Source organism: Odontesthes bonariensis, chromosome 14, assembly GCF_027942865.1.
Source record: "Odontesthes bonariensis isolate fOdoBon6 chromosome 14, fOdoBon6.hap1, whole genome shotgun sequence".
In the NCBI taxonomy this organism is placed as follows: domain Eukaryota; kingdom Metazoa; phylum Chordata; class Actinopteri; order Atheriniformes; family Atherinopsidae; genus Odontesthes; species Odontesthes bonariensis.
In genome coordinates, this window is record NC_134519.1 from 11,056,337 (window position 1) to 11,082,386 (window position 26,050).

Sequence of the window (26,050 nt, forward strand, 5' to 3'; positions counted from 1 at the left end):
GTGCTTCACAGATACGTTTATGTAATAATTTAGACCTTAGTCCACCTTCTGTTCATCAAAGTTATTAGAAAATAAACTAAATAGAATTTCAGCCTCACTTATATGGTGTTATTGGGTTTCAGTTGTTTTGAACCGAGTAGACATCTACTGCCGTAACTTGTGTTTTTTGGCTTTAATGGTTCTCAAACATTATTTTAAACTCGTCCATGATGCTCACACTGAGCTGACTCTGCTCACTCTGAACATTTCCCCCTCTTTATTTTCAGGCCTGAAGGAAAGAGACCTGTGCTCTGTTCTGAATACATGCAACGACCTGTCTTCCCGGGACAGACGGGCCACATGGCAGGAAGTGCTGCAGCTGTCCAGGAAGCCCAAAGGACGCATTCCCATGGCCACTTTCACCCGTATAGTACAGAATTTACAAAGGTATGAATTCAAGCTGTCATTTTTCACACATGCCTTTAAATACATCATTCAGCCGTATTTAAGTACTCGCATGGATGACAATTACAAGCCCTGTAAAAGCTTTCTAATCAAAGTTTTATTTGGAAAAAGAAAAGATTGGGATTCTGTGCTAAAAAGCACATGTTTGCACACTTTATTTAGATTCAGTATATTAAATTTCTGGATCCCTTCCTGCAGTCTGATTGGTCCGTCTCATTGCCACGACACTGACGACTTGTTGGCTCTCAACAATCCTGACGTAAAGCGAGCCTTCGACGATTTTCTGCTCCCAACGGAAGCCGACAGAACCAGAGCTCATCTCGTACTGGCAGGTAGAGTAAACAAGGTTTGCTTTTATAAGGCATGAGCATTAATGTCTCTACATTTACATCGTTCTTTGTTTCACAGCTCACCTGTGGGCCATGGCTGACCCTCAGGGAAAAGATACCTTCCTTCACTGTGAAGCCAACTCGGTCATGTACCTGCCTTCTAGCCTGGTGAGGAATCTTCCATCATTTCCTAAACGCTACCGAATGTAAACAGTTTGAAAAAATATAGGATTTGTCACTTTAGAAAAGACAAAGATGGATCTATATATTCATATTTATTCAGCTACAGCGTTTCACTCAGCATTTTTGTATTTATTTTTTTTTTTTTATATTGTATTTTTACAGATTTTAAGTAAAAAAAAAATAGTAAAAAATCAGCTGGTTCAGAATCATTTAATACACATTGTTTAGATTAATCCTGCTACGTTTAACATTTGCTGATGATTTTAACTCCTGTCCTCGGATAGATTCAAAGTGGACAACTGGAGTCGCTTCATTCGCTGCTGTCCAGCTATTACTTCCTGCACGCTAACGTGAGCCAAGGCCTCCTGCACCACCTCATGGAGACATACGGCTTGTACGGTGAGCATGCATAGCTCTTAAAGGAAGGTTTTCAGATGAGTCTCATTTAATCCTTCAACATCGTTTGTGTGCATGTTTCATAATTTACTGATTTATTAGCAAAAGATAAACAAAAATCTTATTGATAATTCCTCCTTTCCTGCAGATAAAGAGCAAACATCTGCACCCTCGTGTAAGTCATTAAAACACTCGATAAGCAAATTCTTAGCAAATTTAGTTGCTAATTAGTTTGTTTTCTCAGTTGGGTTTCCGGGACGTCTGGAAGACTGTCGTGGTTTCCTGAGGCGCCACGCCTCCACGCTCTCCGCCTGGCCGGCTCTTTTCATTCAGCAGGCTCTCAACGAGCCTGAGGAGACCTCTGCTCACACCTGGGCTAAAGGCCTGGTGGGAAAAGGAGGAGTCCGGGTTGTTCAGTGTCTAAACAGCAACAGGGTTGTTCAAGAAAACAGGTGAGCTGGTTATTTTCAGTTAGGAGTCAGCAGTGGAATAATTACTACAGTCCGTCACTTTAGTCAGAGTATCAGTACAGTCATTTAAGAATTTGCTATTACATGTTAAAGTCTTGCTCCAAAATATAGTTTAAGTATCTCACAGAATGACACTGTGGCCATTATTGTGGCTTTTAAGTAAACAGCAGTGTATATCTTTTATGACACGGCTTTGCAACTAAATCTTAGTATTCAGATTAATACCAATATCTGTCAAATGAATGTAAATCCCTCTGAACTCAAGCATATTTTATAAAGTGGAAACAAAAGTACTGAAGTAAAGGACTTGAAGAGTAGTTTCTTTGGCAGATCTGTGCAGAGGCTTGGCTCGACATCGTTATGGTTACAGTCTTGTGTGTTTCTCCTCAGTGAGCTGGTGACGACCTTCCCGTCTGAGCCGACCTGTGTGGCTGTGAGCTCGGACCAACAGCTGATGGTGGTCGGTACTGGACAGGGAACGCTGCACGTTATCCACACACAGACTGGACTGGTATTTTCTCCTTCTTTTACTTTTTGCCTCCCCTGCCTCTGTCTTTTCATATCACAACAAATTTGGGCAGATTAGTGTACAAAACTTTGGCTTTCAGTGTTTTGTATTTGGTTACGAGTGTACGAGGCAAAACTTCGCTGGGAAGATTGGGTTTTACTAATCTGTAATTGTAGAAACCAGGCGTCATAGATGGCATAAGTGTGAAGAAGCTGCTCATTGTTGCGTGTGCTGAGAATCAGAAGCCTCACGATGATTTGATATCCACTCTCTCCTCTCTGTGAGCAGGAAGTGAAGTCGTTGGTGAGCAGCTGTGACGGCATCTCAAGTTGTGTTTTTCTGAAGGAAAGTCTCGCTTCCACCTCCTTTGATGGACGAATAGAAGTCTGGGACATTGAGAACGGATGCAGGTGAGTGGAGAGTTGATAGAATTAGGAAACTACCTCAGGTTCGCCTCATACTGCTGGAGTATTCAAATATATTTGGTAAATGGTGCTTTGATTTTGTGTTTGTCATGTGCAGGACGGCTCTTTTTGAAGGACACACTAATGTAATAACAGGAAGTGACATCACTCCAGACAGGAAACACCTCGCAACTGTGTCCCTTGACTTCATGCTGAAAGTTAGTCTCAAGCGAATCCATTTAAATTTCTATCTATTTTGTTTACCTTTTCTTGCTCCATAAACTGAACCTGAGACACATCAGCAACCACCTGGTTTAAGCAAACAGGGATCCAAATCAACTACCGGCTATTTAAGTCGTCCAAATCAAACGGCTTCAATGTTTACTGTCGCATCAAAGCAAAAAGATCATTTATAGAGTAACGACCTTTGAGATCTTGTCTGTCCTTTGTACATCTATGTTATTACGGTGATAAAACAAGCGGCAGCTGTTTGCCACCAGATGTTGACCTGCCAAAATTTAACAGCTAGGTCCCAAGCATTGTCTTCTCTGAACAAACTAACTTAATATGTTTCTGCTCCTCAGGTGTGGGCCTGTAATAAAGGTCACGAAGTGGCGTCTCTGCCCAGCACCAGCCCTCTGAACTGCGTGACGTTCGACCCCGAGGGTCACCTGCTGGCCGGTGGCTGCTGGAACGGAAAGGTCATGGTGTGGAACTGGCTCCAGAATAAAACCCTCACGGTGAGTTTTCACGACGGTTGGATGGTAAACAGATAAAAGTGCAGGGCTCACCTTTTTTTTAAATTCATTTTGTTTATTTGACAGGGACAATACAATCAGACTTGTAGCTGATGTGATGCATACAGAGTATAGCAACAAGTGCTAATTTACAACTCCCGTCCCTGGTTAGGCTTTTCTATGCTGACACAAGCACAAAAATAAACATTAATTTCCATAAGAACATTACTCTATAAATACAACAGTGCAGTTCAAACTTTCATCTCATTCATTCACTCTCACATTTTTACAAGTGAGTACAGTTTTGGTTTGTTTTAAGCCAAAATTTAAGTTTAAAGGTGAACAATTTAAACTCACTGATGGACTTAATATCTGTGGGCAGTGAGTTCCAGAGTTCACAGATTTTGTAAGAAAAGACCGACTGTCCAAACAATGTTCTGCACTTAGGGATTGTACAGTTGTGGTTGGAGCTGCCTCTTGTTGTCCTGCTGCTGTTTGGTCTCTTTATAAATTCCCTGAGTGGTTCTGGAGCCAAATTGTGATAGCATTTAAAAAATAATTTGAGAAAACACAAATTGCTAAAACTGTCAAAGCTCAATAAATTATGTTTGTAGAGGATTTGAAAATGGTGATAACGGATTAGTTTTCTGTCCATAATTTTGAGTGCTTGTTTGTAAAGTGAACCAATGCCCTTTGTGGCTGAGGGAGCTGCCTGGGCCTACCTGCTCACACTTTCAGGACATACTGTAACTGTAAGCAGAGGTGAGGGGGTCAAGCAGTTAACAACATAGCACCGTCGACTGTTGATCTGATCATGTTAAAGGCGTCGCTGTAAGCACCTTTACTTTTATAAGTAATTGAATAAAGGGATCTGGATGAATCACCTTGATTTCTATTTTTGTAGAAATTCAGATTCGGATAAAAGCCACCAATCAGCAGGCTCATATCCAGGCAACTACATTGAAGAAGTGCTTTGCATTGAACATGTGTGGTTAAATGCTGTTGTATAGAGGCTGATCCACATGCAGACATCTGCTGCTTAATTTAGAAGGGATATGTTGCCTGAAGATAAATGCTTTTATAAATCTGACTTTATTTAAACTCTGAGGATTATAGTAATCCAAATACTTATCTCTCTTTTTAACTCTGTGGAGCAAAATATTTCTTTCATTTGACAAATAGAACTGATTATATGCTTTCTCTTGAGATTTTTTTACATTTTTCCAAGTCTTTGTGTCATATTGGAGAATCTGTTCAAGGCTTGCAGAGCAAAACAAAACTATCTTCAGGTGCAGACTCTTTGAAAAAACTGAACAGATTAACAGAGTGTTTTCTTACCTGTTTTCTCAGTCCCTGTGTGGTCATCAGCGATCAGTGCGCAGTCTCTCCTTCTCCCCCTCGTCCCCCATGCTCTGCTCTGGCTCTCTGTCTGGAGAAGTGAGGGTGTGGTCGGTGCCCACCTCCACCTGTGTGGGATGTTTCCAGGCTCACTGTGGAGCCACCGACGCCCTCGCCTTCCTGCAGGAAGGAGCCATGCTTCTGAGCGCCGGCTCGGATCACACGGTGAGGTTAAACGCCATCTTTGTTCCGTTTGTGTTCAAACTTTGTCTACAATTGAGACTTCTAAATATTTTTATGATTTATCTGAGCTGACACATTTCTAAGACTGTTTTTCACCGGTTTCTTTTCCTTGAACAGATGCTGTAGCCTTCATCTCAGTTTTGATGCTTTGATCTTTTTATTTTGCATTTAATTTGGGAAAACTAACACATTGCAGTCAAATAGAGGTCAGTGCAGGACAAGAGCATCGATTTCCTCTCATGTACTCTGTATGTTGTTGTTTTCTTGTGAAACAGCTTCAGCTCTGGTCAGGAGGACTTGGACGTTCAGTCGCTGCTTTAAAAAGTGATGACGTAAGTTCTTATGAATCATGTGGAGAAGTCATTAAAAACCTTGCTCATTACAGATGTTATCCGTTTGCACTTTGACACATTTAACAGAATGCAAATAAGTTCAAAAACTAACATTTAAAGTTAAATCTACTGATGTCAAAGTAGACTAGATGGTGGGTAATTTTCACACGTTGAACCTCAGAGATTTCCTTCTAAATGGAGGTATCCTACTCTGGAAATATTCACTTCAAATTGCTCCAATCAGTTCTGTTTTTTGTCCTTTTTCAGAGCGACCAGGAGCCTCCTCAGAAAAAAATAAAGTCTGTCACGTCTGAGCCTGCCGCTCTCTGCGTGGCCGTGAATGGAGACTGCGCTGCTTTGGGTTACCACGGTGACGGCATCAAACTCTTCAGTCTTGACTCGGGTGTGTTTGCACGTCACATTTACTGGATGGAGTGACTGGTAGACAGCAGCAGAAATACAGATGTGTGCTGATAACAAAATGTTTTAATTGTAGGTGAGAAGATTTGGGCCTCCAGGGACCTGGACGTGTCCGTACACTGCATGCTGTGGGTTGTTGTGGACGCAGAGCAGAACGCGCCGGAGCTGCTGGTGTCTGGAGGAAGCGACAAACGTCTGAGGATGTGGAAGAGAAAAGACGAAGGGGAGGGATTGATGGGAGACCTGATCTGTCTAGGAGTGTTTGGTGTGCAAACAGGCGCCATCCTGGCCCTGGCACAAAACACCACTTACCTGGCTACAGCTTCAGGTGAGAGTTTCTCCTTGTTTGACGCCCCAAGAGGAAAAGAAAGAAAATCTGCATTCATCTTAGCCTGATTTTAATTGTTCTCTTTGTAGTGTTTATAATATACTATTATTTTTTAATTCTTTGACAATTTAAAAGATAATCTCCTTCGAAACAGCTGAAAGAACTTTATTTTAAAAAATAAATAAAAATTGTATGTTTCTTTGTTGTTGTAATACTCAATTTGACCACAAGAGGCAGAGATGAGTCCTCAGCCGGTGGTGAGAAATCCCTTTCACACTTTTGATGTCCTGCCATCAACTCTAGTGTAGTATTCATTTTTTCACATATAGTAAAAAGTGAACTAAAATAATTTATTTTGAGTAAAGTTTTTGTTACCAGCGTGTTTTCAACAACCAGAAAATGTATACAAGGATAAAGACTCGTTTTCTTGTCTCTCTGGTCTTCTGTAACCTTGTCTTAATTTAAAAGAAAAACTTTTTATAAATCTGTTCTCTGTGTTTCTCTTTGAATTAGATGATTTCACCATCGTGCTGTGGTTGCTCAGCGATCTGAGCCTTGACTCCAGGACTGATCAACACACGATGCTGAGGGGCCACAAAGGAGGAGTCACCTGTCTGGCTTTCAGTCCTGATGGTGCACAGCTGTTGTCTGGAGGAAAAGATCAGGTACCTACGCTTGTATAATCAATAAATTCTTAGTCAAAACATAAATTAACCAATTCATTCAAACTTTTGAAATTATTTAATGAAAAGGCAGCAAATCTTCTCTGTAGAGAAACTTTAAATGTGGCATGTGGGATATTTTTGCTGATAAAATATTGTTATCATGAACTTCTTTTCATTTTGTTATTTCAGCTAATTATTAAATTGATAAAAATAGATGTTCTTTAAAGCTGCAATCTGCAGGATTTGCTGTTGTCATACGTAAAGTCCTACTTTTTGGCATTTTAAGAGTTTACATGATCTATCAGAACGCTTGAAGTTGAAAACGGTGACCTCCGTAGTCGCAAAATGCAAGAAATGCTTATTTTTTAACCGAAAAATAAAAAGTTATTCAACTTCCTGTCCCGCCCAATCAAAACACACGAGAACTCGTGCACGTCTACGTGCACGCCAGATGCGCGTACACGACTCCTCATTCATCAACTCACCTGTCATTTGCGATCATGGAAGACACAGTAAGTAGACTAGCCCGTAATGAAGTTCAATAGTCTAGATAAATAAGCGTGGGGACGAGCCTACCTTGTATCGCGCGTGCACAATCGGTGATTGACAGGCAGCAGAGCCCAGCTCGTAACCTGATTGGTTACCTTTTACCGGTCCGGTCTGCAATTTTGTAAACAAACCTGCTGGCTTTGGAGGGACCTAGCGGGACATATAGGGGACCTAGAGAACTCTTTTTTTTTTTTTGTATTGGGGTATTTAATGTACTACTTTCAGAATCCCCGGACAGTTCCAGGCATTATGCTTGAAAAAGAGTTGCAGACTGCAGCTTTAAACACTGTGATACTAATTTAGTCAGATGAAATGCCTTTTAACAAAAAAATCACAGTGTTACGCTCTGAAATGTAGAATAAATAAAATAAAAGTCAAGTCAAAACTTTTAGTAAATTTAGTTACTTTTGTACCAGACTTGCTGCTCGACTGCTTGTTTCTCTGATGAAGCCTGTGTTTGTTTCAGGCTTTGATGGTTTGGGATGTCGGCTCGTCTCCTGCTGCTCTTTCTAAGTCGCTCCCTCACGCTCACAGAGACTGGATCACAGGCTGCGTTTGGACTCCAGACTGTGTGGTGGGTTCTCACTGTATATTATAATCATATAGAAATGTAAAACTCTGACCCACATATCACTGAATTATCTGAAAGAGTCCCATCAAACTGATTCTCTCGTCTACCCTTCACCTTTCAGATAAGCTCTTCGAATGATGGGAGACTTTGTTTGTGGGACCTGGGGGCAGGTCAGTGTATCAGAGAAATCTCCTGGAGGAGTCCACTGACCTCCGTCTGCTGTCTGGTGAGCAAATCCTAAAGATATCTGCAGAAAATGCAGTGTTTCTTCATGCTTTTATCACCTTTGAACTAAACTAATACAGTGTATTGTGTGTAGGTTTAGATCAGTGTTCTTTGCATTGTTTGCACATAGTTCAGCTCGTCTCTGTACAGTCTGAAAAAGTGGGAACATGACTCCGGTCTTGGTGTGCCTTCACCATCATATTTAACTGACTGTAAGAGGTCTACAGTCAACCTGCCAGGTTCTCTGAGGTGTTCACGGATCTATATTAAAACTGTAAATTTGATTGGTAGAGTTAAGAAGATTGTGTACAGAGAGTAGATCAAACCGTTCTGGGTTTTTTCTTGATGTGGAATATGACTGGCGTGATGAAGGCTGAATTTACTGTGTCGATGTTTCTGTGTGAAGGGGAATCATGTGATTGCCGGCTGCTCAGAGGGAGCTCTGCATGTTTGGAACTGGGAAACCGACACAGAAATCTGCCACATTGCTGCCCACAAGCAACGCATACACCACTGCTCTCTGCTCCCAAACACCGGTAGGACACCTAATCCGGAGTCCTCCTCTTTCATTCCTTTTATGGAACATGATGCAACATAATCAGCCATATTTTAAGGTCAGCAGTTTGTGGTTTTAGTTTCTCACTTTTTTTTTTTTTTTAAGACAAGAAGAAAGAAGTGAAGCCCGAGGAAATGACTGTCTTCACAGCGTCTGACGATGGCGTCGTGAGGCTCTGGAAACCCTTACAGGTGTGTTAGTCGAGATAAAACCCACACATGATTTTTCACACATGATTTGATTTCAGCTGTAGTTCAGTTTTGTCCTGTTTTACGTCCAGGTGGAGCACTTCAGCACCTTCCAGGGTCACAGTGGTGGAGTTCATGGAATCGCTCAAAAGAAAGGAGTCCCAGAATTCCTCACTGTTTCTGAAGACTGCTCCCTCCGGTCCTGGACCTGCACGACGGGTAAAATCAAGGCCGGATTAACTATATGGGCATGCGGCACAGTGCCCAGGGGCACCAACCATTCACAGCCAGTGGGGGGGCACCACACGACAAACTTTAAAAATAGTTTTTTCATGAATGTTTGTACACTTAAAATGGTTACACTTGACACTTGACATAAATATTCATATAAAATTCATTATTGAAACTAATGTGATAAGAACAGCAACGATATATCATAATTCTGAGCAATAGTGGCCTAATGTGAACATTAACCCCCCTCCCTCAACCTGTCAGTTGAGCCAGTCCACCTATGGTGAAATGTATCGTGTTTTTTAAAAAACGCGGTAAAAATAAAACTAAAAATGGATAGACATTAATTGAGTGGTTGTGCGAAGAGAAAAATAAAAAAAAGAGAAAGACTCCAGCCGTTTAGCGGCAATTAAAAATGTTCCAGTGTTAGATCGATGTTCACCGAGGGGTACAGTGACTGGAAACACCCGGACAGTCACAGCCCATAGGAAGAGCGCAAGCCACCGCGAGTGTCTGCTCGCACTTCTCAGGAGGTCACGGAATGCGGGTACGGTTGATGTTGTTCTCAGACAACAAAAAGAGGATGCGGCGAAGTATTGGAGAGAGGTGTTGCGACGCATTGTGGCTGTGATTAAGTTTTTAAGTGACACAGGTGTCACCCACCGTAAACAAATTAACATTGACTTAATACGGCCCTGGTAAAATCGTTCCAGAGGCGCCACAATCAGATATTTTTTATGAGCAACCACTCAACGTGCTGTTGTTCTTTGTTTATAAGCTTATAAATGCACATCTGGGATGTAATGTCTGCACACTAACTGTATTCTGTCTTCTCTGCTCAGAGAGTTCTCCAAACCCGAAAGGCTCCATCTCAGCTTTGTGCTTCTCTCAGACTGGCGATGTGCTGCTTGCTGGTTATGAATCCGGTTTGCTGGAGTTGTGGCAGCATAACACGCTGGTTGGTCTGAAGCAGGTAAAGAAGTGCACAAAATAGGTCATGTCTGCACCACAACACTAACCATAATAATAACTCCAGCTGTACCCACAAAGAAAAAGAAGACCAGACCAGTGTGGGACCGTCCGTTTGTCTGTTGTGAAACACTCAAAGAGATCCAAACTATTTTGTTTGCCACTTTCTGTCATTAACCTGAATGTACAACCATCCATATACATTTGTATTCATCATTAGAAGCGTGGACAGGCCTTTAAACTGTGTTTTTGTGTCTGTGGTAATCAGGCATCGGACAGCACCATCTTAGCAGCCGGCTCCATGCCTGACGGTCAGTTTGCTGTCAGCTACCTGAAATATTTGGTTGTTGACGTGTGGAAGCTGGTGTGGAACCAACAACACAGCAAAGCAAGGTAAACGGCACCAGAAAGTCCCCCTGCTGGATGTAAACACCATCCTCTGTCTTTTTTTTATGTCTGCAGTTATGAACAAGTTATCATTTTGCCTTTTTTCTGCACATTTTCTCCCTAATTTCACTAATCCGATGCTTTATGATTCATTAAGTAAACATCACAGCACTGTGAGTGATGGCTGAAACTCAGGGAGACACATTTAATCAGATTTTCTCTGGAGAAATACTTAAGAATATATTTTTTTAATCTTCTGAAAAAGAGATTCTTAGATGGACCTTAGTTCTTTACATATAAACTGATGTGAAGTGAATACGTTTTGTTTTTGGTCAATATTAGTGAATTATTATATCTTTGCAGGGATGGAAAATGTTTAAATTATTGTAAGAAGGAGCGACTAAGATTTACAGCAGTTGGGTTAATTCATCCCTCCTGACATTGCCTGTTCTCCAACCTTCTCTGCTCTGTTTCCGCTTCAGTCTGGTGAAGGTAACCACGCACAGTGTGACATTTCCGATGGTGCGCCTCATCTACTGCTCGCTGCTGATTGGTGTGACAAACGCAGGATATCTTTGTGATGTGGTGGCCCAGAAAGAGGGGAACTGCTGGGAAAATACGAATACCGAGTAAGTTTTTGGTGTCGTAATTTGTCATTAACCCAGTTAATTGAGGTTGAACAAGTTTAGTCTTAAAAATCGCCTCATTTTTATGTGCTTATTTTAAATGGTTCCTCGTTGAACTGAGAGATGGGAAGGTGAGTTCAGGGTGCTTGTGATGGAGATGAGCCAGCTTCTCTTGCACCACAAAAAAAGAGCTGATAAAGATCTGATTTGGCTTCAGAAGTGTTTAGAATTGACATTTGATTTATGTGATACAAAATTAACCCTTAATCCCAGATCAGAATGCTCTTTTTGATGCGATGATGTTTTTGAAAGCGACCCTAAAAGCCACTTGCGCATTTGTCCCTCGTTTTCAGTTGGAACTGCGACGTCGTAGTTCGAGCGGTGGTGCGTAATGATGAGAACAGTGCGTGGCTGGCCGGCAGGTCGGATAAAGGAGTTCACATTGGCTTCATTGTGAGTTTAACTCATCTCTTCAGTATCATTTGATCTGTTCGATGTGCCTGCGTCCACACTGGAGCGACGACATTTGAGATGAAAATATGAAGAGTTTAAAGATGCTATGGTCACGTAGGAACATAAAACATTGTGTGTTTCGCTGTGCTGTAAGTATGCTCGCCTTAGTTTAGTAACACTTTGCTGTAGAACAGCATTTTATTGTCATTTGTGTTAAACTTTGGTTCAAGTTGCGTTGTTGTAAATCTGCTTTATGAACAAAATTGACAATGATATTTACATTTAAAAAAATGATTTTGGTCTGGGTGGAGAAATATATCAAAGCTGAAAAAGTAGTAAATTCACAGGAAGAAAAATGGTTGATTTTCCCAATAATAAAGAGAGAATTCCATTAGAAATTCTGTGGAGAAACTATTCTCAGACATCTTTCATCGATTTAATTTGTAGTTTTTTATAATTAATGCACTTTTAATGGTTTGATGCTCATTCATATATATATATATATATATATATATATATATATATATGCGTGTGTGTGTGTATGCTTTTTTTACTTCAAGCCCTGAGTAATGCACATGTCACATTAACTATTTCAAGGCACACAAACTATTATCACCCTACAACAGGGTGAAGTCTGTCACTGACAATGAAAGCAGAGGGTTTATCTCTCAAATGGCTTCTTCTTCTTGTTTCTTCGGAGGCTTTAGTCTTTAAACGATGCCTTCCATCATCTTGGGTTACTATAGGCCTTTGTTTTTTCCTGTGTCAGACTCTATAAGCTCTGTTTCTTTTGGTACCTCATTTTCAACATCTGTGTCACAAAGGCTTTGAACAGAGACGAGTATTTTTGGTGAAAAGGAGTTATAGTTGACAAAACTGAACTCTCTTTTCAGTTTGGCATGGGCTCCAAAACCACTCTCCATTCAGCTTTCAGCACAGTGAGCATGACGTGCGAGGAGGACGAAAAGGCGGGCTGCCTGATAACAGCTGTAACCTTGGACAAAGGTACAAAACACAGCTGAAACGAACTAAATGTTATCTGGAACTTTCTTTTGATTGGTTCATTTTGTCTCAGAAACATAAAAACAACGATTGATATTCAGGCTTCTGCAGCAAATCCCACGTCTGACTGTCTGGACTTCAAAAATGGCTCCAAGTGACAATGAACCGATGGATGCAGTTCATCAATGCTGCTTCATCGACGGGAAATTCTGTTTAAACTGCAGCTTCTGCTGCTGTAATGTGTGTTTCAGAGTTTGTGGTGTGTGGAGACGTGGAGGGAAACATGTGGTACAATCAGCATCCGGACATCTCCTCGTGGAGCAAAAGAAAACCTGTAAGAGCCGAGAACTTTGACTCTGAAAAAAAGGGGTCATTGGTTTTTTTATTACAGTTTGGGGCAGAAGAGACAAAAACACTGTCTTTTGTTTGCATGATTTCACGTTAAATCAAACGGGTACAGCTTAGGATTCAGTCCGTATGCCGTAAAATAACAGAAATTACCTGGAGCTTATATTATTTATTATTATATTTATTATGTTTTCTCTGAACAGTAGACTCTAAAGCTCCAAGATTCTCAGTTTACAGTGAGATTAAACGGTAGACGGCTAAAATTTTTCAAAATCCGAGTGAGTTATTGAAAAGTAACTTTATTTTTGTTAGCCTACTTTCCTTTAAAAGAAGCCTTAATTTAAATCTCTCTTCTTTTAGTCGCATAAGGGCCTAACGGGATGTGAAAATCAACATGATCAGTGACCGTTTGTGGTGTTAATGTTGATGGTTTGTCGTCAGGCTCACAGCGACAGAATCAGTGAGCTGAGACTGACTGACAGCACCATCATCTCGGCCTCCTACGACCGGACGGTGAAGCTGTGGGACAGAAACACAAAGAAACAGGTACAGCACATTCTTCAAAGCCACAGCTGCTCATATGGATCTGTACCGTGCAGCTTTTTAACAGGTGCTTTTATAACTATTAATCAGAGTTTATTGGATGCCAGAAATGAACACTGGAGTAATAATTATGTATTCTTCCACTGCTGAAAATAGTCCCCAAGAATTGTAAAGTTTCTTGCACAATTCTGTGACCTGTTTTTAAATGTTTTGTGCTGCATTGGAACAAATGAGTTCGGGATTGAGAACCACAGAAATGGTGGCTTTTTATTAATAAAAAATAAAAAAAAAGAATTACAGCATGTTAAGAGGCTCATTGCTTCTGCCAGGGTTGGGTTTTATTTTCCGTATTAGGTAAACACTTTGACCTTTCTCTGCACTGCCTCTTTCTGTCTCTTTCCTCCTATAGGTGGGCATGTTTGTGTGTGGGGGTCCAGTTCTGATTTTGGAGGTGCACCCACTAAAACCCAGTGAGCTGGTCTGTGTTGACGGACAGGGGAAGCTTTACTTCCTCTCCTGGAAAGAGTAACCCTCCTCATATTACACTCTGTAGCCAGAAGTTTAATACATAATCATTGCACGTACCAAAGATATTCCGGGATGATTTTTTGTTTTTGTTTGGTTTGTTTCTTGGTAATGGCAGTAAATGTGTTTAAATGTGTTGTGTTTACATGCAGCTTTACTTTGGGTTATAGAATGTGTAAACAAGCAAGTGTTCAAACTAATGGACACTGAATGCAATATATATGGGTTTTTTATGTGAATATTGTAAGAATTGTCGAAAATCTGAGGAAGAAATTAAACTGTTTTGGGTTTTTTTTTGTCTGTTAAATTCAGAATAAATTCTGTTTAAACTATCATCTTTTGCTTTGTTTTTTTTTCTACAGACCAAATCTTATCTAAGGTATATTTCTCCTTGATTAAAATTACACATTCATTTACAGAGTTCTGTTATTATCAGAGAAGTGGATTCATTATTCTAATTGTAAGTTACAGATGGTTTGTTTTTAGTTTGAACTGAAACTAGGACGCTTGCTGGTATCATTAGTTAAAGAAATCTCTTGAACAGAACCTGTTGAGATGTGAAACATTATAAACACAACTTCAGCATCTACACACAAATCTCATACTTTTACAAGCCGGTGCTTGGTGCTGGCTGCACTGAATTGACTTTATTGCTGGCTGTGAGCCACATTAAAGAGCATTAATGTAAGTTAAATGAGTAAATCTGCACCCGCTGCTTCACACGGTCTGATTTGTTCTTAAATAAACATAAATGTTAATATTTAGCATGTTTAAAAGCACCACTTTCCACATATATATATATACATCTTATTTATTTTAAAATAGTACACTGTAAAAAAAAAAACTGTAAAAAAACGGTAAAAGCACTGGCAGCAAAGATTCCAAACGGATACCGTAAATTTACAGTAAATAACTGGATCACAGAATTACATACAATAACTGTAAAAATACAGAATAAATTTTACAGTCAAAATGACTTAAAATACAGTATATTATAGTTGATGAATGCCATCATACTGTAAAATAACATACATTTTATGTCAAAAAAGATTAAAATAAGATAACTTTCAGATTAATCTCTGTAATTTTGCGGTATACATCATTTATTTTAGGAAACAGCCCAGTCCATCTACAGTAATTTCATGTTAAAATACTATGTTTTCCATGTACAATAACAAAGTTTTAACATATAAAAACGAACTAGGTTCATAAAACTAAAGGTAAATTTCTGCCCATTTACAGTATTAATCTGTCATTTTAGAGAATTAGTATATTAAAAAACAACCATTAGGCAGTGGAAAAACAAGCTAAATACATTACAAATACATAAAAAATAGCTACATTTAAGGTCAGTCCCTGTAAATTAAGGGTATTTTAGTATTTTTTTCATGGAATGGCCTCATCTATCTAGAGTAATTTCCTGTTTAAATATTGTTCTTTCATGTACAATGACTGAGAAATAATGTATAAAAATGCTATAAATGCATTAAACCAACGATAAACGTTTGCCCATTTACAGTATTATTCTGTAATTTTAAAGAATTACAAGATTTAAAAATGTTCATTGGACAGTGGGTAAAAAAGCAGAGTACATTAAAAATACATCAAAGATAGCTGTATTTAAGGCCAATCCCTGTAAATTAAGGGTATTTAGTAGTCATTTCATGAAACCGTCTTGTCCATCTACACTGATTTGCTGCATAAATGTGGTTTCCCCAAGTAAAACAACAATGACACATGTATAAACTAAATATGCATCTTTAATCATATAGGAATTTCTGCACATTTACAGTATTAGTTATTTCAGTGAATTGGACAATGGAAACTTAAACACTGTACATCAAAATACATTATGTGTATTTAAAGATAATATCTGTAAATTTATGGTATTAAACAATCATTTTAGTAAACTGAACAAAAACTGTTTAACAATTTAATTTGCAAGAAAAACACAAGGCAATCTCTGTAAATGTAAGGTATTCAGCAGTTACTTTATATAATTGTTCAATATAGTGTTTTACTTCCAAAATCGATAGAGCCACTTCCGGTTGCCCCTTCAACACCAAACTCAGGCATTCGAGAAAATGGTGAATGAAGAGCAAGATGAAGCTACGTCCCTCTATATTTCGTATATTTAATTTGTGATGAGCTGCTTATTGCACAAATGCGATGCACAACGGCGCATTCTTAATCGCGGTGTTTTTCTTTCCGATGGCGACTACAACAGGGAACTGATGGCGACTTACGGTTCCCGACCCCAGGAAAAAAATCTCGAGCATGCGCAGAAGGCAAAGTCTAATTCACCACGTGCTTCAGCGTCTACAAGCAGGTTTAATTTGACTTTCAACCAAGTTATCTCGGGGTCTTAATCCGATCCGAGTAACAGTATCAATCCAATTTCTTGTCAGATTAAGGTGTCTATATGCACTTAATAACTCAGTCTTATTGTAATTTAGCCAAATATCTGATCCTTTCAGTGCCATATAGTGTAGTGAAGTGAAGTGAAGTGAAATGAAATGTATTTATATAGCACTTTTCAGCAACAAGGCGATCCAAAGTGCTTAACCCCACTGAGTTACGGAGGAGCCGATACATCGGTGCATCCCTAGTAATTTTGAGCCCTTCTTCTCAATGCAATGAATGTGGATTGGGAGCTGGACTCTGTTCCACAATTGTGAAGCACAAGAGGAGCTTATGAAGACGATCAGCAATATTTGAACTTAGGTCATGGCCATTAAACTTTGTAACCATTTCTTGCAAATCAAACAAATGTAAAAATAATTTTAGAATACATTCAATTTGGGCAATACATACTGTGCGCGGATCATCGTCAGATCATTTCAAACTGTCTGTTCACTTGCTGGGCTGCTGGGGTCTGTTCACTTGCTCGGCTGCCGGGGTCTGTTCACTTGCTCGGCTGCCGGGGTTTGTTCACTTGCTCGGCTGCCGGGGTCTGTTCACTTGCTCGGCTGCCGGGGTCGGTTCACTTGCTCGGCTGCCGGGGTCGGTTCACTTGCTCGGCTGCCGGGGTCTGTTCACTTGCTCGGCTGCCGGGGTCGGTTCACTTGCTGGGCTGCTGGGGTCTGTTCACTTGCTGGGCTGCTGGGGTCTGTTCACTTGCTGGGCTGCTGGGGTCTGTTCACTTGCTGGGCTGCTGGGGTCGGTTCACTTGCTGGGCTGCCGGGGTCGGTTCACTTGCTGGGCTGCCGGGGTCTGTTCACTTGCTGGGCTGCTGGGGTCTGTTCACTTGCTGGGCTGCTGGGGTCTGTTCACTTGCTGGGCTGCTGGGGTCTGTTCACTTGCTGGGCTGCTGGGGTCGGTTCACTTGCTGGGCTGCTGGGGTCGGTTCACTTGCTCGGCTGCCGGGGTCGGTTCACTTGCTCGGCTGCCGGGGTCTGTTCACTTGCTGGGCTGCCGGGGTCTGTTCACTTGCTGGGCTGCCGGGGTCTGTTCACTTGCTGGGCTGCTGGGGTCTGTTCACTTGCTGGGCTGCTGGGGTCTGTTCACTTGCTGGGCTGCTGGGGTCGGTTCACTTGCTGGGCTGCTGGGGTCGGTTCACTTGCTCGGCTGCCGGGGTCGGTTCACTTGCTGGGCTGCCGGGGTCTGTTCACTTGCTGGGCTGCTGGGGTCTGTTCACTTGCTGGGCTGCTGGGGTCGGTTCACTTGCTGGGCTGCTGGGGTCTGTTCACTTGCTCGGCTGCCGGGGTCGGTTCACTTGCTGGGCTGCTGGGGTCTGTTCACTTGCTGGGCTGCTGGGGTCTGTTCACTTGCTGGGCTGCTGGGGTCGGTTCACTTGCTGGGCTGCTGGGGTCGGTTCACTTGCTCGGCTGCTGGGGTCTGTTCACTTGCTCGACTGCTGGGGTCTGTTCACTTGCTCGGCTGCTGGGGTCTGTTCACTTGCTCGGCTGCTGGGGTCTGTTCACTTGCTCGACTGCTGGGGTCTGTTCACTTGCTGGGCTGCTGGGGTCGGTTCACTTGCTGGGCTGCTGGGGTCGGTTCACTTGCTCGGCTGCTGGGGTCGGTTCACTTGCTCGGCTGCTGGGGTCGGTTCACTTGCTCGGCTGCTGGGGTCTGTTCACTTGCTGGGCTGCTGGGGTCTGTTCACTTGCTGGGCTGCTGGGGTCGGTTCACTTGCTGGGCTGCTGGGGTCGGTTCACTTGCTGGGCTGCTGGGGTCGGTTCACTTGCTCGGCTGCTGGGGTCGGTTCACTTGCTCGGCTGCTGGGGTCTGTTCACTTGCTGGGCTGCTGGGGTCTGTTCACTTGCTGGGCTGCTGGGGTCTGTTCACTTGCTGGGCTGCTGGGGTCGGTTCACTTGCTGGGCTGCTGGGGTCGGTTCACTTGCTGGACTGCTGGGGTCGGTTCACTTGCTCGGCTGCTGGGGTCTGTTCACTTGCTGGGCTGCTGGGGTCGGTTCACTTGCTGGGCTGCTGGGGTCTGTTCACTTGCTGGGCTGCTGGGGTCTGTTCACTTGCTCGGCTGCTGGGGTCGGTTCACTTGCTGGGCTGCTGGGGTCGGTTCACTTGCTCGGCTGCTGGGGTCTGTTCACTTGCTGGGCTGCTGGGGTCGGTTCACTTGCTGGGCTGCTGGGGTCGGTTCACTTGCTCGGCTGCTGGGGTCTGTTCACTTGCTGGGCTGCTGGGGTCGGTTCACTTGCTGGGCTGCTGGGGTCGGTTCACTTGCTGGGCTGCTGGGGTCGGTTCACTTGCTCGGCTGCTGGGGTCTGTTCACTTGCTGGGCTGCTGGGGTCGGTTCACTTGCTGGGCTGCTGGGGTCTGTTCACTTGCTGGGCTGCTGGGGTCTGTTCACTTGCTGGGCTGCTGGGGTCTGTTCACTTGCTCGGCTGCTGGGGTCTGTTCACTTGCTGGGCTGCTGGGGTCTGTTCACTTGCTGGGCTGCTGGGGTCGGTTCACTTGCTGGGCTGCTGGGGTCGGTTCACTTGCTGGGCTGCTGGGGTCGGTTCACTTGCTCGGCTGCTGGGGTCTGTTCACTTGCTCGACTGCTGGGGTCGGTTCACTTGCTGGGCTGCTGGGGTCGGTTCACTTGCTGGGCTGCTGGGGTCTGTTCACTTGCTGGGCTGCTGGGGTCGGTTCACTTGCTGGGCTGCTGGGGTCTGTTCACTTGCTGGGCTGCTGGGGTCTGTTCACTTGCTGGGCTGCTGGGGTCTGTTCACTTGCTGGGCTGCTGGGGTCTGTTCACTTGCTGGGCTGCTGGGGTCTGTTCACTTGCTGGGCTGCTGGGGTCTGTTCACTTGCTCGACTGCTGGGGTCTGTTCACTTGCTCGGCTGCTGGGGTCGGTTCACTTGCTGGGCTGCTGGGGTCGGTTCACTTGCTGGGCTGCTGGGGTCGGTTCACTTGCTGGGCTGCTGGGGTCGGTTCACTTGCTCGGCTGCTGGGGTCTGTTCACTTGCTCGGCTGCTGGGGTCGGTTCACTTGCTGGGCTGCTGGGGTCGGTTCACTTGCTGGGCTGCTGGGGTCGGTTCACTTGCTCGGCTGCTGGGGTCGGTTCACTTGCTGGGCTGCTGGGGTCGGTTCACTTGCTCGGCTGCTGGGGTCTGTTCACTTGCTGGGCTGCTGGGGTCGGTTCACTTGCTGGGCTGCTGGGGTCGGTTCACTTGCTGGGCTGCTGGGGTCGGTTCACTTGCTCGGCTGCTGGGGTCTGTTCACTTGCTGGGCTGCTGGGGTCGGTTCACTTGCTGGGCTGCTGGGGTCTGTTCACTTGCTGGGCTGCTGGGGTCTGTTCACTTGCTGGGCTGCTGGGGTCTGTTCACTTGCTGGGCTGCTGGGGTCTGTTCACTTGCTGGGCTGCTGGGGTCTGTTCACTTGCTGGGCTGCTGGGGTCTGTTCACTTGCTGGGCTGCTGGGGTCTGTTCACTTGCTGGGCTGCTGGGGTCTGTTCACTTGCTGGGCTGCTGGGGTCTGTTCACTTGCTCGGCTGCTGGGGTCTGTTCACTTGCTCGACTGCTGGGGTCTGTTCACTTGCTCGGCTGCTGGGGTCGGTTCACTTGCTGGGCTGCTGGGGTCGGTTCACTTGCTGGGCTGCTGGGGTCGGTTCACTTGCTCGGCTGCTGGGGTCGGTTCACTTGCTCGGCTGCTGGGGTCTGTTCACTTGCTCGGCTGCTGGGGTCGGTTCACTTGCTCGGCTGCTGGGGTCTGTTCACTTGCTGGGCTGCTGGGGTCGGTTCACTTGCTGGGCTGCTGGGGTCGGTTCACTTGCTGGACTGCTGGGGTCTGTTCACTTGCTGGGCTGCTGGGGTCGGTTCACTTGCTGGGCTGCTGGGGTCGGTTCACTTGCTGGGCTGCTGGGGTCGGTTCACTTGCTCGGCTGCTGGGGTCTGTTCACTTGCTGGGCTGCTGGGGTCGGTTCACTTGCTGGGCTGCTGGGGTCTGTTCACTTGCTGGGCTGCTGGGGTCGGTTCACTTGCTGGGCTGCTGGGGTCTGTTCACTTGCTCGGCTGCTGGGGTCTGTTCACTTGCTGGGCTGCTGGGGTCGGTTCACTTGCTGGGCTGCTGGGGTCGGTTCACTTGCTGGGCTGCTGGGGTCGGTTCACTTGCTGGACTGCTGGGGTCGGTTCACTTGCTGGGCTGCTGGGGTCGGTTCACTTGCTGGGCTGCTGGGGTCGGTTCACTTGCTCGGCTGCTGGGGTCTGTTCACTTGCTGGGCTGCTGGGGTCGGTTCACTTGCTGGGCTGCTGGGGTCGGTTCACTTGCTGGGCTGCTGGGGTCGGTTCACTTGCTGGGCTGCTGGGGTTTGTTCACTTGCTGGGCTGCTGGGGTCTGTTCACTTGCTGGGCTGCTGGGGTCTGTTCACTTGCTCGGCTGCTGGGGTCGGTTCACTTGCTGGGCTGCTGGGGTCGGTTCACTTGCTCGGCTGCTGGGGTCTGTTCACTTGCTGGGCTGCTGGGGTCGGTTCACTTGCTGGGCTGCTGGGGTCGGTTCACTTGCTCGGCTGCTGGGGTCTGTTCACTTGCTGGGCTGCTGGGGTCTGTTCACTTGCTCGGCTGCTGGGGTCGGTTCACTTGCTGGGCTGCTGGGGTCGGTTCACTTGCTCGGCTGCTGGGGTCTGTTCACTTGCTCGGCTGCTGGGGTCGGTTCACTTGCTGGGCTGCTGGGGTCGGTTCACTTGCTCGGCTGCTGGGGTCTGTTCACTTGCTCGGCTGCTGGGGTCTGTTCACTTGCTCGGCTGCTGGGGTCGGTTCACTTGCTGGGCTGCTGGGGTCTGTTCACTTGCTGGGCTGCTGGGGTCTGTTCACTTGCTGGGCTGCTGGGGTCTGTTCACTTGCTCGGCTGCTGGGGTCTGTTCACTTGCTGGGCTGCTGGGGTCGGTTCACTTGCTCGGCTGCTGGGGTCTGTTCACTTGCTCGACTGCTGGGGTCTGTTCACTTGCTGGGCTGCTGGGGTCGGTTCACTTGCTGGGCTGCTGGGGTCTGTTCACTTGCTGGGCTGCTGGGGTCGGTTCACTTGCTGGGCTGCTGGGGTCGGTTCACTTGCTGGGCTGCTGGGGTCTGTTCACTTGCTGGGCTGCTGGGGTCTGTTCACTTGCTGGGCTGCTGGGGTCTGTTCACTTGCTGGGCTGCTGGGGTCTGTTCACTTGCTGGGCTGCTGGGGTCTGTTCACTTGCTCGCCTGCTGGGGTCTGTTCACTTGCTGGGCTGCTGGGGTCTGTTCACTTGCTCGACTGCTGGGGTCTGCCTTGTGATCCACAAGCCGCTGAGCATTTCTAGCAAAGCCAACAATGTGCCACTTTATTTCCAAACTAAGAGACACAGAAGAGCAGAAATAAAGAGTGATAAATATTCTCTTTAGAGATTACACTCAGCACATTACTCCTATCAACATTATATTCTTAAAAGTAAGATTTGCTCAAATTAAAACATTAAACATGTCAATCACAGATCTTGATAACACTTCTCTTTCCGAAATAGATTCATGCAGTTATATACTGAGTTTTACAGAGAAATAAATATTGTCTTACCTTCTCCAGGTCGAAGTCTGCTTTTTTACAGGCATGACATCAATACGAGCAGCTCGCACACACATATGGAGAAACAGGAGAAAAAAGGTCAGCCTGGCTCTGTCCAAAGCTAATAAAAGCTCACAAATTAACATGTACCAAAAATGTAATTTATCTATAGGCATCGTAGTCTTGCTGCACCTCTGGTGGTAATGACAGCCAGTGCATCTCCGCTGACACAGGTAGGAAGTATGTCCATCTGCACAGGCTTTAATTGCAAGCTCGAATCTAGTTTTATGGATTGGAAAAATGTTATTTGTCCTTACCATCTCCAAGGAAATAGGACAGTAATTCCACTCAAGAGAAGCACAGTCTTTGTTGTGTCTCATTGGGTTGAGTAGTCATTATCACTGGGAGTCATCCTCTATCATATGTTAAATATATGTAACCCATCTCCATTGTATGTCTCTGTTGTGTCCCGAGTTGGAAAGGAGACGTATGAGTCAGGACTGGATCTCTAAATCTTTACTTGGCAACTGCGGTGACAAACAGAAACACAGAAATCGTGAGTTGTGTGTGAGCTAGAAAAGGCTTTTTAACTTAAATCTTACAATAAAATAATCAATTTAGTACAGTAAAATTAAATTACAAGAAATAACATACACTGGTCCTTTAAACAGGTTAAGTTTCTGCTTTCAATGCTTCAGTATTTAAAGTTTTGCTTTAAAAAAAAAAAAATAGATTCAACATTTAGGCAACCAAACTTAATATGGTAACCTAAAAACCCACATTTCACTATCTCAGTTTAACGTTTAAATCCAAATAGACTAATATCACATTCAGCAGGCATCTGTATAATTTAGCATCAACAAACTTGTACAGGGCAGAGCCAGAGATTAACAACATTATTTTAAAAACACAAATGAACAAACATCTCCACACCTGGGGCGATAGAAAGAAATACATTTTTATGGTGAAAAAACAGAGCAGACTCTTGCGAGGGAAGACAGCAGTGAACAGGCTAATTTAGCATGCTAATGCTCGAACAAAACTAATTAAACAAAACAAAACAAACTTAGATCTCATGCAGGATGAGTGGGACATTAAACAGAGCAGCATACAGCAGTTTGACCGCATTCATTTCACGGATAACAACTTTTATGAACATATATCAGCAAAGAGCAACACAATTACGACTAACATCTGGCCATGTTAGAAAAGGCTTTGACCGAAAGCGCATGTTAACAATAAATACTCCAGCTGTCAAATAAAATGACATGGTTGCCATCAGTCACTTAGTCTCAAAACTATACCAAAAGATAGTTATCTGCTAACAGTTTATATAATGGTAACAATTTATCAGAGGGATGCTAACGTTAGCTTCAAGGCTGTCCACTCGAGGGCTGCTAACGTTAGCTTCAAGGCTGTCCACTCGAGGTATGAAAATGAATTAAAATATCGTTCACATGCGTTATCTGGGACACTTACCTATAAAAGCGTTTGGTTGACAATGTCCATTGTGGGTGTCTCATACTCCTCCTTGGAGATCATGAGCCCAATTCCTATTAGGGCACGTCTTTCATGTGATTGACTCATGACATGCCCGCTACCAACCTGTTTGAAGGAGCGTTGTGTTCTTCAAACTTGGCCGGTTGGTCGTTTTGGGCGGGACGAAGCTAACTGGAAATAGGCGCCAACTTGAAATTTGAACAGAAAAATCTGCATAGATTGATTGCATGAAGTGTGTTTCTAATGAAAATAAATACATAAATGAAAATATTTTATTTTTATTATATATTATATACACACACACATTATTATTATTTAAAAAAAAAGGAAATATTGCAACTCCTTCTCCCTAACACACACACAATAAATATAATATATATATATATATATATATAAATATATATTATCATTATTATTTTAACATTATAACATACATTCTGCATACAACTGGTACACAATGAGTTTTTTTTTTTTTTTCAAATGCAGTATCTTAACATTAAACATGACACTCTTCCTCAGTCTTTTACTTTGAATCAAAGTAAAGGACAACCATACTTATTTATATACACAAATAAAATTATGTCCAGGACATAGTAGTTATTTACATTCTACCATGCATTTTGACCAGTTAAACTGACAGAGTTTTACCAAGGTACAGTGTAGCGAATATAGTCAAATAAAATAAAAGGGGAAAAAAACAACTTCTGTAGCTGTGAACTAGGGTTTTCAGCTTAATAGATACTACTGTGCAGAAGGCAGGAATACCAGGTTTCGCAGGGTGTTTAGAGCACACTAGCATGATTTGGCATCAGATTCAGACAGCCAAGATTGAGAAAAAAGACTTGCATGTTATATTTCTGGATGTAGCAAATGTTTACTACAGTGCCTGAAGTGGTTGCTCTTAGACATACAGAGATTGTGGGTAATGTGCAAATAGGCCGGGGAGGCTTGGGGCTTGGCCCGGGGAGTAGAGCAGGTCCCAAGGAGAAGAGAAAGCTAGTTGTTGAGCAGGCTCGTAGACAGGAGGAAATGTTATGGGGCACAAAGGCTGTGACTCAGGCTAAGCAGGGACGGTGGTTGAATTGGGAAGGTGTAGAGAAGAAAAAGCTTAGTTGGAAAGAGCTGTGGAGTATGTAGGAAAGGAGTATTAGATTTTTGATAGGGGCAAAATATGATATATTGCCATCTCCCCAGAACCTAAAACTCTGGGTAAATGGAGACCCGTTATGTTCAGGTACTGCAACTCTAAGGCATATTTTGTCAGGTTGTAAGGTTAGTCTGTCACAAGGCTGGTACGTGGCGACATAACTAAGTATTAAGAAGCTTAGCTGCAGGTATTGAAGAAAAATTAAGGCAACTAGACGAAACACTAATGAAAAGAGGTTCCCACCTGATGACCCCAATGATATGTTGGTCAGCACATTGGTCAGCAGTATTATTACAGGTTAAAACCTGTAATAATACGGAATTCTTTCTGTAAAACTGCATTATTTAAAGCACACGTTCCGTAAAATAACATTTACAATTGTATTTCTTCAGTAATGTACAGTTAAAAAACATGAAATCACTTCAAATAAATGCTAAATAACCTGAAATTTTGTGGAAATAACTATAGATTTCTGTAATTTTATATACATTTCTTGATTAAAATTATTAGGAAAGATCTGTAAAATTACATCACATTTGATGTAAAATTACATTTGAATATGAAAGAAACATGTTAAATTACCTGTAAAAAACATAGAAATAATGTAAATTATATTATTGGTCATTACATGTAATTCTAAAGGTAAATATTGAAATTACTACTAGTATCCGTTAATTTACAGTTATTACATTGTTTTAAGGAAAATGGTGATAAACCCGTAAAAACATACAGAAAATTGTATGTAAAATTAAAGATAAAGATGTACAAATACAGTAAATTGTCATTAAAAAACATAATATTAATGTAATCTTACATTACGGATAATTAACTGTAATTTTAAACGTAAAACATAAAATTACTAAAAAATATCTGTAAATCTACTGGAATTCCATTGTTTTATTGGAAAACAGGAAAAATCTGTGAAAAATTACAGAATATTTCCTGTAAAATTACATTTTTTTTTTACAGTGTAGTCATTGAAAACATGTATGTTGTTTCTAAAGAAAAGTGCTTTGAAACATTGTTTTGCGTATGTTACAGTTTTGACAGTTTGTGGACTAACTAGTACTGCGTCTATGTAGTTTTCAGGTAAAGTAAGACGACACTCTGATTAATTATGCCACAAGTTGAGGCTCAAATATTCATATTTAAACCTTCCCTTTTAGTAGCTGGAACCAAAGAATATGAAAAATTTTAATTTCTTTGCTTGAAAAATACATGCATAATAAAAGTTAACATAATAAAAATTAGTACACCCTCTTTTAAGTCTAAAATGTATACAAATTAGATAAAAATCAAACTCAGTTGAATAACAAAACGTGACAATTTCCAGTGTGCCACTTATTAGACAAAAAACAAACAAAATGCAGAAGCAGTGTGTGACAAACTAAGTCCTTACTGCTTCCTTTGGAGTTAAGAAGGTAAGTATGAGCCAGGTGCTGATAATCGAATGCTATCAATGAACTGATCATC

The 26,050-nt window shown here is 43.2% G+C and overlaps 1 protein-coding gene and 1 long non-coding RNA gene across 4 annotated transcripts in view; one reads left to right on the plus strand and one right to left on the minus strand.

Moving 5' to 3' along the window:
- tep1 (telomerase-associated protein 1) overlaps window positions 1-14,303 on the plus strand; it is a 33,977-nt gene extending 19,674 nt beyond the window's left edge. For all 3 annotated transcript variants that reach the window (XM_075482833.1, XM_075482831.1, XM_075482832.1), the window contains exons 29-56: window positions 267-426; window positions 643-776; window positions 853-941; window positions 1,241-1,355; window positions 1,501-1,527; window positions 1,597-1,804; window positions 2,213-2,333; window positions 2,619-2,740; window positions 2,853-2,952; window positions 3,319-3,474; window positions 4,822-5,034; window positions 5,328-5,384; window positions 5,652-5,787; window positions 5,881-6,132; window positions 6,646-6,797; window positions 7,813-7,920; window positions 8,039-8,143; window positions 8,549-8,678; window positions 8,804-8,889; window positions 8,979-9,105; window positions 9,960-10,090; window positions 10,355-10,479; window positions 10,956-11,102; window positions 11,453-11,552; window positions 12,446-12,557; window positions 12,806-12,888; window positions 13,344-13,448; window positions 13,855-14,303. In XM_075482833.1, coding sequence (XP_075338948.1) covers window positions 267-426; window positions 643-776; window positions 853-941; window positions 1,241-1,355; window positions 1,501-1,527; window positions 1,597-1,804; window positions 2,213-2,333; window positions 2,619-2,740; window positions 2,853-2,952; window positions 3,319-3,474; window positions 4,822-5,034; window positions 5,328-5,384; window positions 5,652-5,787; window positions 5,881-6,132; window positions 6,646-6,797; window positions 7,813-7,920; window positions 8,039-8,143; window positions 8,549-8,678; window positions 8,804-8,889; window positions 8,979-9,105; window positions 9,960-10,090; window positions 10,355-10,479; window positions 10,956-11,102; window positions 11,453-11,552; window positions 12,446-12,557; window positions 12,806-12,888; window positions 13,344-13,448; window positions 13,855-13,974 — 3,521 coding nt within the window. In that variant the 3' untranslated portion in view covers window positions 13,975-14,303. The remainder of the gene's footprint in view (window positions 1-266; window positions 427-642; window positions 777-852; window positions 942-1,240; window positions 1,356-1,500; window positions 1,528-1,596; window positions 1,805-2,212; window positions 2,334-2,618; window positions 2,741-2,852; window positions 2,953-3,318; window positions 3,475-4,821; window positions 5,035-5,327; window positions 5,385-5,651; window positions 5,788-5,880; window positions 6,133-6,645; window positions 6,798-7,812; window positions 7,921-8,038; window positions 8,144-8,548; window positions 8,679-8,803; window positions 8,890-8,978; window positions 9,106-9,959; window positions 10,091-10,354; window positions 10,480-10,955; window positions 11,103-11,452; window positions 11,553-12,445; window positions 12,558-12,805; window positions 12,889-13,343; window positions 13,449-13,854) is intronic.
- A 7,332-nt stretch (window positions 14,304-21,635) lies between these two features.
- LOC142398243 (uncharacterized) lies at window positions 21,636-23,514 on the minus strand. Its single transcript, XR_012772769.1, has 3 exons — window positions 23,410-23,514; window positions 21,943-22,457; window positions 21,636-21,723 (listed from the first exon to the last, which is right to left on the minus strand). It is a non-coding gene; the product is annotated as an uncharacterized LOC142398243 (long non-coding RNA).
- Between the last annotated feature and the right edge of the window lie 2,536 nt (window positions 23,515-26,050).